This window comes from Nicotiana tomentosiformis, chromosome 9, assembly GCF_000390325.3.
Source record: "Nicotiana tomentosiformis chromosome 9, ASM39032v3, whole genome shotgun sequence".
Taxonomy (NCBI): domain Eukaryota; kingdom Viridiplantae; phylum Streptophyta; class Magnoliopsida; order Solanales; family Solanaceae; genus Nicotiana; species Nicotiana tomentosiformis.
In genome coordinates, this window is record NC_090820.1 from 79,257,855 (window position 1) to 79,279,133 (window position 21,279).

The 21,279-nt window shown below is 37.3% G+C and overlaps 1 protein-coding gene across 1 annotated transcript; it reads right to left on the reverse strand.

The window, feature by feature from the left end:
* Window positions 1-13,588: 13,588 nt before the first annotated feature.
* On the reverse strand, window positions 13,589-16,789 carry LOC104085818 (mediator of RNA polymerase II transcription subunit 18). Its single transcript, XM_009589937.4, has 6 exons — window positions 16,637-16,789; window positions 15,408-15,495; window positions 15,186-15,285; window positions 14,642-14,699; window positions 14,209-14,565; window positions 13,589-13,929 (listed from the first exon to the last, which is right to left on the reverse strand). The coding sequence occupies exons 2-6, from the start codon at window positions 15,441-15,443 to the stop codon at window positions 13,827-13,829; spliced, it is 654 nt and encodes a 217-aa protein (XP_009588232.1). The 5' UTR covers window positions 15,444-15,495; window positions 16,637-16,789; the 3' UTR covers window positions 13,589-13,826.
* Window positions 16,790-21,279: the final 4,490 nt, after the last annotated feature.

Below are 21,279 nucleotides of genomic sequence, written 5' to 3' on the forward strand. Positions count from 1 at the left end.
TCCAGATCATATGTTGGGGCAGAGGTTCTACATGGGATTGGCAGACAGCTTAATGGCCAATGTTGATGCTTCAGCGGGTGGAGCATTTTTGAGCAAATCATTCAGAGAATGCAAGATCCTACTTGATAAAATAGCTCAAAACTCTGGATGGATGACAATAGACTCTACGATCACTCGTGTAGTTCACTCTGTGGATTTGGACCCAAACAACTCCATAACTGAAAATATGGCCACTCTAATGACACAAATGAGTATCCTCACCAAAAAGATCGATGAATCAGGCCAGAAGCAGCAAGTACATATAGTTGACGCGACTAATGGGGGCTTATGTCCATCATGTATTAACAAACCATATGCATGCTGCTGGAGTACAGAAAGTGACAACCAGCACTATCAAGAAGATATGAACTATGTGGCCAACTATGGAGGACAGAGGCAAGGTGGTCAGAATTGGGGGCAACAGAATCAGCAATATAGACCAGCACAGCAGCAGTATAATAATAGCAGCAATCCTGGAGCTATGCGACCACAGGGTCAAGTTGTGTCGTACTAAAGGCAACAGGGATACAACTAGTAAAATCAGCAGCTATCCTATCAACAGCCTCAATAACAGCAAATAGTGAGACAAGAAGATGGGTTGTCTGAAATTAAAAGAATGTTGCAACAACGGATTGGGTCTAATGGAAAATGCAAGAGAGAGTGGACTCAAATGAGTTAACCATAAAAGGCATTGAGATTAAATTAGGGCAGATTTTGATGCTCTAAATAATCGTCCCCAAGGGACGCTACCTGGCGACACACAAGTCAATCTAAAAGAGCAGGGCCCGAATCAACTTATGGAAATGAGTCTAAAAAATGGTAGAGACCTAGATCTTGAGCAAGAAATTGCTCGCGAAAGCAGACCAACTGAAACGCTTGTGCCAGTACCCATTGAGGTAGATGATTCAACAGGGTTAACTGAGGTGATGGTAAAACATGCACAAGAGGGCACCAGCAAAGAAAAAGAGGTTGCAAAAGTGACTGAGGTAGCACAAGAAATGATAGTAGAAGCAGTGCCTGAGCAAAATAAAACTCAAATCACAGGAAGGAAGCGACCTCCAGCACCATTCCCATAGATATTGGCCAAATATCAGAAGGATGAGCAGTATAAGAAATTCATGGAAATGTTGAAATAAATCTAGGTGAACACTCTACTGATTGACGCTTTGAGGGAGATGTCTGGGTATGCCAAAATGATAAAGGATTTAATGTCTCGCAAATTCGATTTCCAAGACCTAACCATTGTTACACTAACCCGGACCTGTAGTGCAGTAGTGACGAGACCTATAGCTGAGAAGTTGTCAGACCCAGAGAGTTTCACAATCCCATGCACAATAAGCAGCTATGCTTTTGCTAAAGCATTGTATGATTTGGGGGCAAGCATAAACTTGATGCCCTTGGCTATCTACAACAGGTTAGGCATTAGAAGAGCAAGACCCACATCCATGTTACTATAGATAGCCGGCCGGACAGTGAAGAGGCCATCAGGTATCCTTGATGATGTACTAGTGCAAGTTGGAAAGTTTGTGTTTCCCGTATATTTTGTCATTCTAGATTGTCGGGTTGACAAGGAGATTCCCATAATTTTAGGAAGACCATTCTTGGCCACTAGGAATGCATTGATTGATTGTGAAACTGGAGAGCTAAAAATGAGACTGAATGATGAAGAGGAATGTGCAGAAGTCTATGTGGCGACCAAGTGAATTTGCTAACTGCTCTCTAATAGAAGATGTGGATGTAATCTTGGAGGAGAAAGATGAGACTTTGAACGCTAAAGACCCTCTAGCAGCCTATCTCACAAACTTAGAAGAAGTAAATGGAGAGGACTTGGCAGAGTGGGTGCTGACTCTTGAAGGCCAAGGGTTCTGGAAAAAATAGCTCAAAATTGAGTCTTTACACTTAGAAGAAAGAAAGACTCCTCCAACTAAGCCATCGATCGAAGAGCCACCACAGTTGGAACTGAAGCTGCTACCACCTCATCTCAGGTATGCTTTCTTGGGACCTAACTTAACTTTACTTGTTATTATCTCATCTGGTTTGTTAGATGTGCAGGAAGAACAACTTTTGCAGGTATTGATAGAGTGCAAAACTGCAATCGGTTGGACCATTGCATATATTAAGGTATCAGCCCGGCCTTCTGTATGTATAAGATTTTACTGGAAGATGGCCACAAACCTTCCAGAGAACATCAAAGAAGGCTGAACCCCAACATGAAAGAAGTTGTGAAAAATGAGGTAATAAAGTGGTTAGATGGAGAGATCATTTTCCCCATCTCCGACAGCAATTGGATCAGCCCAGTCCAATATGTGCCAAAGAAATGTGGAATGACTGTAATGAAAAATGAGTACAACGAGTTGATATCAACAAGAATAGTCACGAGATGGAGAATTCGTATAGACCACAGAAGATTGAACAAGGCCACCCAAAATGACCACTTTCCCTTGCCGTTCATTGATTAGATGCTAGATAGACTGGCTGGGAGGTCCCACTTCTACTTTCTGGATGGATACTGGGGGTATAATCAGATCTCTATTGCCCCGGAAGATAGAGAGAAAACATCATTCACCTGTCCATATGGCGTCTATGCTTTCCAGAGAATGTCGTTCGACCAATACAATGCACCCGCCACATTTCAAAGGTGCATGATGGCCATCTTCACAGATATGGTAGAAGACATAATGGAGGTCTTCATGGATGATTTCTCAGTTGTGGGAGACTCATTAGATGATTGCCTAAAGAATCTAAAAAGAGTGCTAAAAAGATGTGTGGAGACTAATCTGGTGCTCAATTGGGAAAAGTACCACTTCATGGTACAAGAAGGTATAGTCTTTGGGAACCTAGTGCCAAGTAAGAGCATTGAGGTGGATCGTGCAAAGGTTGATGTGATAGAAAAGCTACCACTCCCCACTTCCGTCAAAGCAATAAGAAGTTGATCCAAAGGTTGATCCAAAATTGCTAACCCCTTGTGTAAACTGCTTGAAAAAGATCACCCTTTTGTATTTTCTGATGACTGTAGGATAGCATTTGAGGAGTTGAAGAAGAAACTGGTGACTGCACCAACCATAGTGGCCCCCGACTGGGGGAAACCTTTTGAGCTGATGTGCGATGCAAGCGACTATTTTGTGGGAGCAGTTCTTGGGCAGCAAAAAAATGAAGTCATGCATCCGATCTACTATGCTAGTAGAACCTTGAGCGGCGCCCAACTGAACTACACAGTGACGTAGAAAGAGATACTAGCTGTGGTGTTCGCATTTGATAAGTTCAGGTCATACCTAATAGGCTCAAAGGAAATTGTTTGCATTGGCCATGCTGCCCTCATGTACCTAATTGAGAAAAAAGAGTCAAAGTCGTGCCTAATTCGATGGGTGCTACTGCTACAAGAGTTCGACTTGGAAATTCGGGATTGAAAGGGAACAAAAAACCAAGTTGTTGATCATTTGTCCAGGATTGAAGGAGCGGAAAAGAAGGTTGAGGTATAGGAGATCATGGAGGCATTCCCAGATGAACAATTCTTAGCAACGAGCCTCGAGGATACACCATTGTATGCATCTATTGCAAATTACCTGGAAAGCGGTATTGTTCCCTATGACTTGTCTTCTATACAAAAGAAAAAGTTTTTCCGTGATTGTCGCATGTATTTCTGGGATGAACCATATTTGTTTAGGATTTGTCTTGATAACATGATCCAAAGATGCATTCCCGAGATAGATCAATCTTCTGTTTTGCAGGCATGTCATGCTTCACCGTATGGAGGACATTTTGGAGGTGTAAGGACAACGGCTAAAGTGTTGGAATCAGGTTTTTATTGGCCGACGTTGTTTAAAGATGCACACTTCTGGGTGAAAAATTGTGATGAGTGCCAACAGACGGGGAATATTTCTCGTCAACATGAGATGCCCATGAACCCAATTCAAGAGGTGGAAGTATTCGATGTATGTGGAATCGATTTTATGGGACCATTTGTCAGCTCATATAATAACAAGTACATACTTGTAGCGGTGGACTATGTCTCAAAATGGGTAGAAGCCGTGGCACTTCCAACAAATGACGCGAAGGCAGTTATTGGTTTTCTGAGAAGGAACATCTTCACCCGATTTAGCACTCCAAGAGCTATCATCAGTGATGGGGGCACCCACTTCTGCAACCGATCCTTTGCAAAGTTGTTGGAGAAATATGGTGTTCACCATAAAGTTGCTACTCTGTATCACCCACAAATAAGTGGGCAAGTCGAGGTGTCAAATAGAGAAATCAAGAGTGTTTTTACCAAAACTGTAAATGCTACTCGGACTGATTGGGCGAGAAAATTGGATGATGCGCTATGGGCTTACCGCACTGCATTCAAAACTCAGATTGGTATAACGCCGTATAAATTGGTGTTTGCAAAGGCATGTCACTTGCCGGTGGAGTGCATAAAGCCTTCTGGGCATTACGACAATTAAATATGGACACGGAGGATGCTGGAACTAGTAGAGTCACAGTGTTGCATGAACTTGATGAGTTTCGATACCATTCTTTTGAGAGTACGAGGTTATACAAGGAAAGAATGAAACTGGTGCACGACAAAAACATTCTTGAGCGAAATTTTAAGTCGGGAGACAGGGTATTATTATTCAATTCAAGATTGAGGTTGTTTCCGGGCAAATTGAAGTCAAGATGGTCAGGACCATTTCGTGTGCTAGAGATTCATCCCACCGGAGCCGTAGAGATTGCTTTAGAAGATGGCTCTCGCAAGTTCAGAGTCAATGGGCATAGGTTAAAACATTATTTGGGCATGGATGACACGAAATTAGTGTCGATGACTCATTTGCTAGAGCCACCAATGTTGAGTGAGCCTTAAGTCAATTGCTTGCATCGTGCCGCGATGTTAAATCAGGTGCTTCATGGGAGGGAACCCATTGTAATGTTGTATTTGTAGTTGATTTTTAGTGTAGTTAGAATTTTTCTTTTCGTTTTTAAGGTACTAACATGCTTGCAGGTAATTTCAGCAAGACATACAATGCACTGCGCGTCACCTGGTCCCAAGCGAGCTGGGCCAGGCGTTAGAGTGATGGAAATCTGGAGTGGGAGCTCGCCTCGTGACGGGTAAGGTGAGGTGCATCTCGAGTGGGAGCTCGCCTCGCAAGGGAAATAGCAAGGTTCTTCTTGCACTAGGTCTCGCGTCGCATGCCTAAGAGCTCGCGAAGGAGCTCGCCTCGCGAGGGGTAAGGTGAGGCACGAACCGCGCGTCGCCAGGTAAGTGCATTTTTTTGGTTATTTTAATTATTTTTTCCCTTATTTCTTTTAACCCCCTCCCTTAAAAATCTAACCTAAATGCCCAAACCTCATTGCTCACAAAACAAACTCAAGAACTTTGCCAAACCCTTTCCCTCACAACCCCATTGAAGACAAGCAATCTTCTGCTATTTCCTTCACTTGCAACAGCAATTCAAAGGCAAATCCCTCCTCTTAAACATCTAAGGTATGATTTCTATCTCCTTTCTTTGGGCAATTTTGAGTTGGGTGAATGCATGACATTAGATACAAAATTTGGGGTTGTTCTTCATTGTAACAATGTGTTTGTGTGTCCCAACCCCATGAACCCCATAGGAATGGTGTTGCTATTGTGTGAACCAGTGCTAATACGGAACTCCAAAGCTGATTTGGGAGGATGAGGCAATCCCTCACCCCTACAAGCACTTCCATGGCAGTAGTGCATGCTAGGTGTTTGTTATAATGCCTCAAAGGCATTCTTTGTCCCTATTGGAGCCCAAGTCTCTGGGATTATCAGACTAGTGCTTTGTAGTCGTGCACCACTTTAAAATCTTAAGTGTGGGGTGGATCACCAGTAGCCCAATGCTTTGAAATTAGAGGAAGCACCCATGTGTCATTACTTGATTCTCACGCTAAGAAAATATGAGGTATAGTATGAGTAACCTCGAAAATTATTGAAAATCATGTATTATACTCTTAAGTGTGGGGTGGCAAGACCATGTTTTGGCATGTTGCAATGCAGCTTAAACTGATTCATGCTCACTTGTGTAGGTATGAATATGCCTCCAAGAAAGACACCGGTAAAGGCAAAGCCACATCTACTGCTCCGTCTAAAGCTAAGGCTACCTCCGTACCTCCCCCGAATAAGAGAAAAGGGGGGAAGCTACTTCAAGTCAAGGTGAAGGACTGCAAGTAGTGGAAGCTATAGCAGCCACTCATCCACAACCTCAAGGACAGTGGGAGTTTGTACTCTTAAGGATTGGTACAGGCATTGTAGGCCAAAACATGTACATCCAGAAGCTGCTATTCATGAGCGTCACCTGCAAGCCAAGTACCAAGCAATTTGGAGAGGCGTCTATGTGTTGGGGTTAAGTTATGTATTCAAAAATACAGGGGATATAAATCTCAATCTTGTTCGGGAATTCTATGCCGGGTTTGATCCAAAGGATCCTGAATAGCTGGTGTCGATTCGTGGACGGTTGATAGATTTTTTAGCCACAGCAATATGTAATTTCTTAGGTGCTCCGGATGTTCCTCAGAAGCCATTGGACTACTTCATCGCCCGTCCTACATATCGAGAGCTGAGACACACTCTTTGTGGTGTCAATTTTGTGGCAGGTTGGGTTCGGGATAAGAAAACAAATTGGCACAGAAAATTCCCCAAGAAGAATATGAGGGCAGAGGCTGAAGTATGGCTGAAACTGATTAATACACGACTCCTACCTTTCAATCATGACATGCTTAATAGCCATGAGAGGACGTGTGTGTTATATTTCCTCATGACGGGTTAGAGGGTGAATGTGGGTCATTTGATCCGCTACCAGATGTCTCTAGTAAGAACTAGTAAGAGGATCGATCGAATGCCATTTGCAAATATATTAACTCAGTTCTTGAGACACGAAGAGGTTGATGAGGAGAAAGTTTTCGATCACATCATTGATCAGCCCCTACGACTAATGGACATTACAAGTATCCGGGTTAAGGAGGAGACTGCGATGCCATCACTGACAGGTACCGAGCGCAATGCTCGCGTTGTCTGCTTTATGGCCCATTTATATGGGATGATGGACTTTAAACTTTGGATCGGGGGACGGCCAACCACTACATAGGAGAGGGCCATATTAGAGCAAGGATTCCCGCTCAATGCTCATGCTCAGCAGCTGGTTGGGCTTGGTGATGGATACAAACTCCCAGACGATGAGGATGTCAACACACTTGAGCAGTTTGAGGCCTAGCCGGAGCAGTCAGATGATGAGTAGGAAGCACAAGACGAGGAGTGGGCAGCCTCAGAGGAGGAAGGCGATGACGCGGCTTGATCAGGGAGTTTTCCTACACACTACTCATTTTTTCTTGTTTTGTCAGTTTGTGTATGCACTGAGGACATTACATGAAAAATAAGTGTGGGGTGGTAACTTCTAAATATTAGTCTTGTTTTAGTTAATTTTTTTTGTTGTTATAATGTACAAATTTTGTTTGAGTTAGTGTCGTCTTAGCCTAGTAAAAAAAATTGAAATTGGACTCTTCCCGACGATGGATCTCCTAGACAGTTTTCTTGAGGGAATTACGTCTAAAGAAAAAAAAAAAAAGATTTTCTTGTAGGTAGTGTAATAATTCTCCCTGGGTTTTTTTTGGGCCGCGGTTCTTTTCCAAGAGTTTTTAGTTGAACCGGGTGTAGTTAGTTTTAATTTTTAGGAGTAGAAACCACTAGGCTATGAAATGAATTGCAGCAATATCTCTTGACTGTGTTATGCCTTGTATGTATTCTGTGCATTGCATTTGATGTCTAGACTTTCTCCGTGTGTTTGCAAAGAGAAATAGTAGTTTTGTTCAGTCTAGGAAGTGATATATGCGTTTCTTTGTTGAGCCAGATATATATAGTTTACCTGCCTAATTGCTATGTAACGTAGTTAACCCCTTTGAGCCTGTAATCCTATTTTTTTGGCAACCACATTACAAGCCTTACCCCTTTATTTGAATTAACCATCTATTGGAACCTTTTCGCCTCTCATAAGCACTTGAATTGTTATGAACTGTGTAAAGGTTAAAGTGTGGGGTGGTGGTTTGGCTTTTGAGTGGATGTAATGAAATAAGGAGAAAGGTGCACTATTTTGAAAAAAAATAAAAGCCGCTTGAATTGGTAAAGAAAGAAAAAAATAGTTGTATTGTTGTGAAAAATATTCCGTGATAGTGGTGGCTTTTGATGTAATTGCGCTTAAAGAAGTATGGGGTAATATACATTGATGTGAAGGTGGAGTTATGGTTTGACATAAGTATGGGCTTGAATGTTAAAGTATATGTATTAAAGTGCTTAGGGAGGTGTAGTCACTCTTATATCCAAAATTATCATACCTGACCCGCAGCCTACATTACAACCTATTAAAGTCCTACTTGATCCTAGACTGAATGAGCTCGATTAGTAGAGTATGACACTACGGGCAAGCTTATGGTGCATTATTTGTGACATATGAATGTTATTTCTGAGAGCGGGTAAATTTTTCCTATCTTGAGTTCCTACTTTCTTAATACTCATTGTGTGTGGAACTAAGCTCTTTGTTGGGTGAGGGCACGTGATTCATAAAGGAAAGGTAATGTCATTGACCTTCATGTTAGAGTAAGTAAGTGAATTATGAATAAGGCATGGTATTTGTAAGTCAAATCTTAAGGGTGAGAATGTTACACCTTTGTGCTTAGTCTATTTGAAAGATTCACGGTGTGATGAGTTAAGGGAATTGCTTAAAAAGTCCGTGTCTATAAGTGTAGTTTGATTGCTCGAGGACGAGCAATGTTTAAGTGTGGGGTATTGATGTGTGGCTATAATTCCATATTTTAGTACATTAATTACCTTACATTTTATGTGCTTTAATGTTAAACTATACTTTATTTGCACGTAATAGAGTCTATTTTATGTGTAGGTGAATTGGAGATGAAATTAGAGCAAAAGGTAGATTTAAAGAATAAAGTGTGCTCGAAAACTGTGGAAAGAAGAATGAATGCATTAAGCAGTGAAAATATGAAGAAGCTCGCGAGGCGAACCATTGATCTCGCGTGGAAGCTGGTGATGCGAGCCTCTGAGCTCGCGTAGGAGCAGGCGTCACGAAGGGTGAGGCGAGCTCGAGCTCGTGTGGGAGCTGGCACCGCACATTATTAGGCGAGGTTCATCTCGCGTGGAGCCTCGCGAGGCATGGTCAGAGGCGCGCTTACTCCGGTTTTTGAAGGCTTATTTCGTCTCCTGGTTTGACTAGGACTTGACCTATGTCGTTTAGGTATTTTCCTACACATATAGATAGACATATAACATCACTTTTGAAGGAGTTGTTTTGCGACCGGAGGCAAGAATAGCTCGTGGAACACCAATTGGGAGATAGAATCATCGATTTCTACACTCTTTCATCTTTACTTTGTAATTTAGTTATGCAAAATATTTGGGATATTGTTACTATGAGTATTAGTAGCTAAACTCCTAATCTAGGATTTTGATGGAACCTATTGGAGGATGAATTTCCTGTTACGTTAATATAGATTTGCGTAGAATTTTCTCTATTTGTTCAATTACGTAATTAGTGTGGTTGGTTGAAGAGCTCTCAATCGACTGTGCCTATTTAGTGTGTATTACTCGGAAGAGAGTGTATATTTAGGTAGTTGTTGAACAACATCACTCCTAACGTATATGAGGGATCAATACGGAGGGTTTAAAGGTGGGATTAGAAATAACGAAACCTTGGTGCGATTTGAGTGAGCCGTACTTAGTGCTAGCTAGCGTAATTCGGAAGAATATGTATAGTAAATTGTGGTAGTTACTCGGGAGAGAATTACGACACTCAGAGCACTCATGATCGGTAGAGAAAACTTAGGCAAATTTATGGAAAACTTAGAGGAAAGGATTCCGACAATAGGGGAAATCATAACCTTAGATCATTCCAATTCTTGTCTACAACCTGTTCGAAGTTAGTTATTAATTACTGCTTTTTCATTACATGATATTTAGTTAGTAAACATCCAATTTATTATTTAAATATTCCTGAATATTGATTGCGTGAATTTGTGGGAGCCTAGTAGTTGTGCTTAATACGTTAATTCCCTGTGGTATTCGACTCCGGACTTGTTGACCGGAATATATTTGCAACGACCTCTTAATCCTTTTTATAAGGCATAGTTGGGCATGATCACATGACCATCTTTTTCCCAACAAATCCAATACTCTTATTTATAGAATATTAAGCATTTAAGTTAAACAAGTGCATAAGTCCAAGCATATTCTATAGATTAGGATCGATTACTTTAGTTCGATCTACGCTGAAAAACTTAGATAAAATAGATAAAGGATAACATTGTCTAGAAAATTAGGAACATACGAATCTTGCAAACTCCTTCAATTACTTCCCTTTATCATTGCATATACAAGCCTTTTGATGCAACAAAGAAAACCTTTTTCATGAATGCTCAAAATTCAACATTAAATTGTTCTGAATGTAGTATTAAGTTGATGTGCATAACTTGAATAAGTTGGAGCTAGAAAAAGCACAATTTAGTGATTCAATTTATGCTATATTTAATAAAGATTTGGCTGGTGAGATGCAACTAAATAATTAGAATAAAAATTATAATACTCAGAACGCACCTACAAGGCTCTTAAGCTCAATAATGCCAAAGTTAAACAAGAAAAAGAAGAGGACAAGGTAGTAGGAATGAAATTAGAGTTTTTCTCATCGGTTATGAATTCCCACTTTGCGGAACAACTCTATCAGCGTCATGTTGCTGCACTCTAAGAAGATGATGGCCGGTTATGTTCATCGTCTGCCTAAAAAGTTGTCACTTCCTGAATAAGAGTTGCCCGAAATGTCAAGGGACTATTTATTCAAGTGCACTTGTTTCTGTTATTCAAGTGCAATATTTGTCTCTTATTTTTCACGTTTTATATTTCACTTTATGTAGCCATTTGTACATGTAATTATTTTATAAGTAATCTATTAACACAAAGTTACTTTTATACTATCCATGCTTAAAGTTGAATTCATTACAAATATGTTATTATTAGACAAGCTTCAAATATGCTATGTTTAGCTGAGTTTTAATTATATGCATTGACAATATAAAGTAATTTATACAGTCGGACCATATATCACATAATTAGAGTTTTTAGCCTTATCTATTGAGATAGGTCTTTTTTGTTCTTATATACCCCTGAGTATTTTTCGTCACTTAAGTTTGTTAAAGTGGAGCACTTTTAGTGTAGCTAACAAAATGGGGCCAACTTGAAATTAAAACTAACGATTGTGTAAAACCTTTTCCTACGTTCTCCATTATTCATGATCCCTCCCGAATCTAAGCTTTTTCTTGAAAAGATTTAATGTAATTTTATAGGGTAAAAAACTCAGAAAGCCAGTTAAATGTCGTAAATCAACATGTGTGAAACTGAAAGAAAACAAAGCCTAAGCTAGTGAGCCACCATCGGTGAAACAGAAAGGTGTTTCTTTTTCAACTTCCCGTTCTCTGTTTTTGTGTGTTCTTTGTTTATATTTTGTTGAACTTTGAAGGAGAAAGACAGAGGATATAATGCAGATTTTTGTGTAATTTGAGGTTTCAGAGAGTTTACAGTTTTCTTTTTTTGTCTTCTTGGAAATAGTTCTTTTCCCAATCATTTTTGTTGGTGTTGTGAGAACTTAAAGTCAACACGTTTACAGTTCGTTGGAGAAAGAAAAGAAGATGAGTTAATTAGAAATATCTACAAAATTTTGTATGAATGTGTGAATAAATAAAATTCAAATAATGGAGAAGGATGAATACGACGAATAAATAGTTATACATCCATATTATTCATTAAAAATAGATTAGATAATGAACTTTTTAAAAATGAATTAAATAATCTCAATTGCAAATATTACTAGGTGACGTGATATTATCAAAATCTTTACACATTCATGGTTAAACTTCATTCTAAGACGTATGAATTTAACATAACAAAGGATAGACAATGCGGCTGAAATTAAATATCCGCTAAAATGAACTGATCATTTAATATTAACTAACAACAACATTTCCATAGAAATTAGATAGAATCGTCACTCGTTTAAGGTCTTTTGAAGCTTTATTAACTATGTTAATGCTGGCCTTCAACATAATATGACTCTTCTCTTATCTCAGTTTATATCAACTACTTTGCAAAATTCACATAAACAGTATAGAAATTGATAAATTAGTGCCCCAAATAACTAGTATATGAATATCTGAAACCATATAAAAAAGAGTTAATACCCTCAAACCCCCTTAAACTATCATATTTTTGTCAGTTTCCTATTTAAACTATTCGGTGTCTCCAAAACCCCCTGAACTATATTGCTGCTCGTATTAAAAACCCTTCGTCGCTGACCTGGCATAACATGTGTAGATACTCGCTTAGGAGCGCATGGTAGCTGAAAAAAAGCCATCAAAATGGCCCACTTAACATAAAATAATGGTTAATTAACCTAACCCTCTTTCAAATTTATTTTTTTTAATAAATATTCTCCTTATTTCAATTATGTCCATCTTTCTTCCTATTTTTCACCATTCTTCCTCTTTTTTTTCACCTTTCTTCTTTGTTTTTCACCTTCTTCTTCATTTTTTAACCTTTTTTCTTCGATTCTCCGTATGGGTTTCCTATGAAAAAATTTCTCCCTCTTGTTTCCTCTAAAATTATTTATTCTTTTTCTTCTTTTAGTCTTCTTTCATGTCTTACACATATTGTTAAAAAAATATCAATTTAAATCTTTTTATTAAACGCAACACCTTGTAAAGAATAAAGTTGAATCTCTTGAACCTTCTTTATCTAATCTGGAATTAGAGAATGTAATTGCTGGCAATTAATTTTTTATTTACAAAATTTTATTGTGTAATCTTTTTTATGTAATATAAGATGACTTTTAAGAAATACAACACTACATGACTTTATTTATATTTTAACTGTGCTACAAAGTGAATATAAATAAGGACTTATCAATTGGAGTCTATCATAAAACACAATCACAATTAAACATAAAATTAACACAGTATATTAAATATTATTTTGGTCAAAACTCCTAGAATAAATCAATCATTCGAGAGTAATACATCATGAGTAAACTATATAAAAACTTTGTACAAACCATAAGTTAATATAGTTAGACTGACATACCATTAAAAGTCCAACATGGGATTTTAATATATAGGGGAATATAGTTCAGGGAGATTTTGAGGACACCAGATAGTTTAAGTAGGTAACTATCAAAAAAGTGATAGTTTAGACGGGTTTTAGACTGAGTTAAATAGCCACGTGTAGTGCTACTTAACACGTTTTTTAGACAATTAGGAGCGTGTACTAGACGTACCTCGAAGAATGCAATGAGAGATTTTTAATATGAACGGCAATATAGTTCAGGGGGTTTTGGGGACACCGAATAGTTTAAGTAGAAAACTGACAAAAACTTGATAGTTTAGGGGGATTTTAGGGTATTAACTCTATAAAAAAAATGTTCCACTACCATTGATCTGATACAGATAAAGAAAATCTGATCATCTCCACGTGATATGAAGATCAACACATAAACACCTTGGTGAAAAACAATCAAAATCAATAACAAGGAACTTATCGAAAGAGAGAAAAGATTCCTCCACCCTTAATTGAACTAAGCTGGCTGATACTATAACTCTATTTTATGCAAAAACACTACTGTGTATTGATCAGCATCTTAACAACAATTATAGGAGGGCTATCATTTGGCAAAATAGGTCTCTTATCCAGCAATGAGGACCGCAACCAAAATGTAAAAGAATATAAATAAAATAGCTGCAAAGTATTAATACTACATTTTTGTGCCTCCGCCATCTGACATGAGAGATGCAGCTGCTGCAGCTGCAGTAGGAACAACCCCTGTTGACACACCAGGTTTTGACAAATGGAGGAGCCTGAAAAAAATAGAAACCATTTGTATGTCTACCAAATGATAGAAATAAGTAAATAAAACTAGTTCCCCTAACAATAAATACCAGGTACAACCAAAGGCGAATCCAAGATTTAAATTGGTTGGGGTTCAACCTTTAGGTTCTAACCCCGTTATACTTTTGAAATTTGGTGATTTTTTACATATATATCTCTATGCTCTGTCGAAAGTACTAATTCAGTTCAACCCATTATTTATAAGCTCAATTCACCTCAGGGTAACAAACCAATATAAAGGTACTTACGGTGCAAGATATTCACAGAAGGACGATACAGCAGCAACAACTTCAGTGTAATTTTCAGATGAAGCAGGTGCTGTCACTTCAACTAGCTGTATGCCCGGTGTCACAGGCACTGCCTCATCAGTTGCATGAAGTTTCAACATCTTGTTGATGGATGAAACTGTAACAGTTATCTGGGCACCTCTTTGGAAATGAAATGCAAAACCAACTCTCAGCTGCTCGTGGTCTAGCTTGTAGCCAAGTGCATAAAACATGCGCAATGCATTCTTGCTTATTTTGCTTTCTATCATCGGTCTCACCAAGACGGAGATTTGTTCAGCACCAGTGCCTCTCATCGGACCACCAACATGTCGAACAGTCCTATATTTAATTTCACACAAAAATTTAGGCTTCACATATCGCCAGAGCTAGGCACAGTATGAAACAGATCACTTACCATGTGGGTTCCGGCTGCTCAAGATCACATAAGAGGCGTATTTCTGATGCTACTAAGCCTGAGAATGAGAAGTAACGGACTTCATGGTTATAATAACCCAAGGAGAAAAGTGTGGAAGGGAGAAAAAGGAAAAATGTAAAATGGATCTTAAGTGGCCGTTTGACAAGATATGACATGTCAAACAAGCACAAGTATCTCATCAATAAACCATGATAACAAACACCCTTTTGTAAAAAAACAGGGCAGTCAACAAGCTAATGAAGCCAAAACCATGAGTTCTTCAACTTACACATAAGATGTACTGAAAGCAAAAAATACCTACACATAATTCAATGCAATAATTGTCATGTCGCGCCGTAATACAACTAGAATGAGATGGACCACAAACTAGAAAAAACCAACTATATCAAACAGCTAAGGTAAGAAAACTTCCTATGGATGCATATATGATTGCAAGAATTTGTCTCAATCGCATATCTACATACATGACCACTGAATTAGTGGTTCCTAGTTCCATAGTAGTTTACGAAGAAAACTCACTTACCTAGGTTTGGAACACTCTTAAGGCACAGTTCATGGATCCTTAAGCTTTGTTTACGTACACCACAAAGCCCTTGAAGCAGAATTTCGAGGGCCTCAACATGCTGCAGATATGGTTTGCACTGTCAAAATCTTTTTCTATATTCAAATGCTAAATTCCATATTCAACGCCATAAAGTTAGCAGGCACATTTTTGCAGGAAGCGAAATGTGCTCAGTGAACTTACTTGAGTCTCAATAATTCCCTGAACCACACACTCCATTCCCACTTCAATTTATTCTAATTCACATGCAAAAGAACCTTTTGCAACGCACCTGTGAATCCAAGAACCAAAAGAAATTAAGTTGAACTAAAGAGTGAAAAGGAAAAAGTAAACACCTAACAAAATTATAAAAGTGTCGTCTACACTCTTCATAAGAAGTGCATTGACTGAATATAGAAAGAGCAATTGCCTACCAAAGCCCAGAGTTAAGGAAAGTGAAACCAAAATCCTGCACCTACAAACTACAAGTCTACAATATATGACTAACTTCCTAATAGCAAAGACAGCATATCAATAATAGTTTACAATGGTCCACCAAATGGCAAATGCTCTCAAAAACATGACTTTCCAGCTAAAAATACTTTTAAAATGACAAATGTTTAACAATAGCATTATCATTTAAAAAACAATTTGACCTCCAAAAGAAATGAAGGAATAAAAAAAGCAAAATGAATCAGAAAGAAAACTGTAACAGAAAGAAAACAATTAGACGACTAGCAGCTTTCTTTCCGTGGAGCAAATCCATGATTTGAATTTTATGGGTTTGAGCTCATGATTCTCCCATACCTCATTTGATTTACTATGTACGAAATCAATTATTTGTACTTATTTAGTGAATTTTTTAACACATATACAGGTCTGAGCCAAAGCTAACGGGTTCGGATAAACCCATAACTTATACTCTACATCTGCCCAAAATCACTCCCTTTACACCTTGGAATAAAGAAAAAAAATGCAAATTTACTGGGTACGAAATCAATTATTTGTACTTATTTAGTACATTTTTAACACATATACATGTCTAAGCCAAAGCTACTTGGTTCGGATAAACCCATAACTTACACTGTACATCCGCCCCTATTTCCCCCCCATTACACCTTGAAAGGAAAAAAAAAAAAGAATGCAAATTTACTGTTAAAAAATCAGAAAGAAATATGAAAAGTTAGAGTAAATTAGAGAAGAGCTTTCTTTAAGCAGTCAGAGAAGCACAGAAGGAATGCAAGCAACCCAATTCGTTATTCTTATTTATGATATAAGAAAAAGCAGTGGAAAAAGGGATCAGTTTTTTACTATTGTACCGTCAAAATTAAGTAGAAAAACAAATAAAGCGGGTGGGAAGGGGATAGGGTTTTACTCTCTTAAGAAACGAAGAAAAGAAAAAACTGGAGAGGTAAAGTCAGAGAGGAACGTACGAGGAGTTTGCCGAAGAAGACGACTGTTTTGCCAAGTGATTTGGGTTTCAAAAGGCTGCAAAGTCTCAAAAATAATACTGGGCACAGAGTTGAAAAAAAGATTTTTAATTTGTACGCTCTTAAACTTAAAAATGTATTTGTATGTAGCAAGATGTTATTGAATCTTGTGGTCTTAATATATAATATAAACTAGTTAAATTGTCGCGCTTGGCACGATTGTTTTCTAAAAAATATACTAATTTATGAAATAGTTTTTATTGGTTAAATTTTATTGAGAAAGAAGAACCGTGAAAAATATCAAATTCCATTCTCATCTATAAAAATGATGTCTATTGATATCATACTAATAATAATTAAAGCAAGTAGAGCACTAAAAGAAAAAAAAAACATAAAGTTCATTACCTACATTCGTTTTTGTTTGAGCATATTTTAAAAATTCAAATAAAACTCAGTTGCTAATAGAATATGTGTTGATGCATTCACACAGTCACACTTATAAATTCTATCAAATGCGCTTGGGAGAGAATTGGTGAGTCCTAACACACGTTTCCTGAATAGAAGAAAAAAATAATGAAAATCGAAGAAAAAAATGTAACAAATAAACCATTGTTTCCTCTAGTCTTAACTCCTAACTCCTCACAAGCCTCTATATATTTACTGTGGGCACCTAAGTTTAATTCCCTCATTTAATAGTCATTTCTAACTAAATATTTTTGTGTGGGTAAAGAAGAGTTAGATCTCATTTTTACTTTTCTATTAATAGTTACTTTAGTTTCTTTTCAAGGAAAAGATAAGTTACATAGAAAATTATTTTTTACTAATTGTAAAACTCCATTAAATACTTTTTAAAAAAATTAGACTTGATAATTTTTCTTATTATTCTACACATATTTTGTTATAATTTTTCGAAGAGTACTTTCATTCTCTACAATTTTGTAAGTGTTTGAGTTAATGATATTTGGTGTGTATTTTATATTATTTTGATTTTCTTTCTTTAGAAGGTCAAATCAAGCAATATAAGATGTGATTTTTGTATTTTATTCATCTATTATAGGGTCACAACTTTATTTTTCAAAGTTTCCTTCTTTATTTCCTTTCTCTCCCCCCCTCCCCTTACATGATTTTTTCCCCTTTCCTTCCTCTTTTCCTTTTTGTTTTTTCCTTTTCTTTGATTCTCTTCTCTCTCTTTTCTTCCGACCCCTAGTTGTTATTTCCCTTCGGATATTTAGAATTTGTTATCCCTTCTAAAATAATAAAATTTATTCTTCTTCAAATAACTTTCATTACCAATTTAACACTCCCTTCATGTATAGATATTTCTGCTCCCATCAATTTTCGCCTATAATCATCTCCCATATTTTCAATTTAAAACAACAAAATATTCTAGAATTAGATATTACTGACACAACAAAACTATTGTTGAATAAGTTAACTTTTAGAAATTTATATACTATGAATTACGACAATGCATGAGATATAGGAGGTCAGAAAATGCAAGATAAACATAATTCAGATGCTTCACATACCAATCTCCTCCTACTTTTACTAACAAAAAAGAAAGAAACTTTTCTCTACAAGACACAATGAATTTGACCAGAATTTATAGGAAGGAATCCTTCAAAAGATTTTCTCTCCTAAACTACACCTTACTCAGAATTTTATTTTATAGCTATCGGAATGTCACTCTCTATTTGAAAACCAAAAGAAAAGATAAGGCTAAAGAAAAAAGAAAAATGAGGAGATAATTGAAGAAAGCATTTTATATTTGAATCCTTGTATATGTTGGTTTAGGTGTAAAGAAAATTACTAACAATAATAAAAACATAAAATTATTTTACCTTCATTTTTTTCACATGAAATTAAATCTATAGGCACAAGCATTTTTTCTTTTGGACGAAAAGAAATAATATGAACTATGTAGGCACAAATATTATCTTAATCAACCAAAACTTGGGTAATGATGCATCAATTGTCATCCATCATGATAAACTTTGAACGTCTCATAATTGCTTCAGGAAATGCCAACTAAAAACGACTCTACAATTTTTCAGGAAATAAAATAATCCAAATACTGCAACTACACACACCAATCACCCTGAAAAAAAAAATATAAAGTCAAATCGATGAAACGAAAAATAAAGAAAGAATACATCAGAAACTAACACGCTAAGCACAATTGAAATTCCAATTTTCTACACTTCAAGCAGAAAAATAAATTATATATCCGGGTTCGGGGGTGAATGGGTAATCAAGATTTGGTCTTAATATCGAATTTTGACCATGCGGGCCCATGTTGACTTTTTCAATTTAGTTAAAGATTGAACCTTTTTCATTCGTGTGTAATTTCTAAACCTTGTTTTGAATTGTTTGAACGATTTTTGATTAGATTTGATTGGTTTGGAGGTTTTTTTTAAAAGAAAAGTCATGTTGGAATGTTGATTGTGTTCAAAAAGAGGTAAGTATCTTGCCTAACTTTGTTGAAAATTTTTTTCCTACTAATGATATTGCTTTTTACATGCGAGGGTGATGCATATACGAGGTGACGAGTGTATATGTGTCACGACCTAAATTCACATGACCGGCACCCGGTACACTACCCGACCCAAGCGAACCAACCCATATGTCAAGACCAAGTATAATTGCGGAAGCTAATTGAAAATCTTGTACATTTTCAAATCAAGTCACAAAATATTTTTCATTTCCAAAATCATATATGAAATTTTTTATAAAAATGACATAATCAAATTAAATAATTATTTCTTTATGCATGACGTCCACAATCCTATTTTTACAATCCAACACAACTATCCATGGAGCCTCTATACCAAAGAATATAACCAACATTTGGAATAATTTCAATAAAAGAAAATAAAAAATAACATGATAGCTACCACGAAATAAAAGTGGTGCTTCATCATACCTCGGAAAGAGAGTCATCCTAGCCCTGTCCACACATCATGTGCCATACTTATCCTGAAATATGTAAAAAAAAATGAGACCCTGAAGAGGGGCCCCTAAGGGCTGAGTACACCATAACAGTACTCAATAAGTGTCATAGACTCTCTCTAACTCAAGTTCCTAGAACAAGGTTTGATAAAAATAAAGCAACCAATATCTGATACAAAATAATAATAATTTTATCAATTCATGTCCTTCGTCATTTATATGAAAAGACAAGTGAAATGTTGTCACGACCCCAATTTCTCTCTGTAGGATGCCGTGACGGCACCTAGTCTCTAAGACTAGGTAAGCTTAACACTTTCTAATTAATATCAAATTTAACCAACAACTATGAATTTTGATATGAAAATTTCCATATTTGCCAACAATCCCAAAACCGGTAGTACAAGTCATAAGCTCTACTGAGTTTGCTAGAAAAATACCTAAATATAACTGTTTCAGAATAGAAATAAATAGTACATGTACAATATCAGAAGGTGACTCTGAGGCCTGCGAACGCGACGCCAGATTTATCTTGAGTCTCCACATCAAAACCCGAACAGTTGGCTATTGACTAACCAACTCCGAAATATCTGGATCTGCATAAAAATGTGCAGAAAGCGTAGCATGAGTACACCACTGCGGTACCCAGCAAGTGTCAAGACTAACCTCAGTAAAGTAGTGACGAGGGACAGTCAAGACACCTACTGGACTAAACAACATGAACAAGTATGAAGGTGAATTAACGGGGAAACAATGTTAATATAAAGCTAAGCATGGTAAGGATGACAAAACAATACTCGCAATGAAATACTAGAAGCAACAATTAGCAACAAGAAGCAAACAGATATTAATGATGTAGAGTAAGCTGGACACAGTTTAAATCCGATGAAACCAAATAAAGAAAAACAAGTAACAACTCAACAAGAACAACCACTTTTACACCAGATCTATTCAGGAATTCCCACGAGGTACCAAACCTCATAATCACAAATCACGAGTCCCAATTATTGAACTCTAATCACTTGGCCTCTTGTGCCCACATTACAAATTCATAACCACACGGATGACTCACGTGCCAAGAGAGTGACAATATCTAATATCCGCACGGACCAATCACGTTCCAGCAATAACAATGACTCATGAATGCACGAACAACTCACGTGCCAATAGGATAACTCTCACACAAAAGGCAAGCACACGGGAGTACATGTATATGGTCAATAACATCAGGATTCATCTTCTCAACCGATATGGGTGATTTATTTATGTGTATGCTTGTGCAAGTGTTCTACCATAATTCAAGTCAACAAGTAAGAGCAGAGACAATGAATGACACATAAGAAATGATCACCACGGAATGTACATGATATAACTCACACAGGGTAGGCACACCACTACACAAATAACAACAATAACAATTCCCCCAGGCCATCACAAATCATTCCCCGACATATCCCACCTTGTCTCTCCAAGTGCGTAATAATAAAGTAAATGCCCGCCTTGTCTCGCCGAACGCACATAATAATATTCCCACCTTATCTCGCCACATGCGCAAACCACATATATAGCCCGCCTTGTCACGCCGCATGTGCAAATATCAATAGTAACAATAGCAGAGATAACTCACGTGCGAACACCCCGACAATCCTCTCAACAATACCATGTGTGCCAAAATATAACAACACAATAAAATGACTTTC

Bases quoted from the DNA above. Each gene is read 5' to 3' on its own strand.
- LOC104085818 (XM_009589937.4), bottom strand. From the start codon at position 15,443: ATGGAGTGTGTGGTTCAGGGAATTATTGAGACTCAA. The intron at 14,700-15,185 runs GTAAGTGAGTTT...TCTCATTCTCAG, and splicing joins TAAGAGTGTTCCAAACCTAG to GCTTAGTAGCATCAGAAATA. The intron at 14,566-14,641 runs GTAAGTGATCTG...AATTAAATATAG, and splicing joins GAGCAGCCGGAACCCACATG to GACTGTTCGACATGTTGGTG.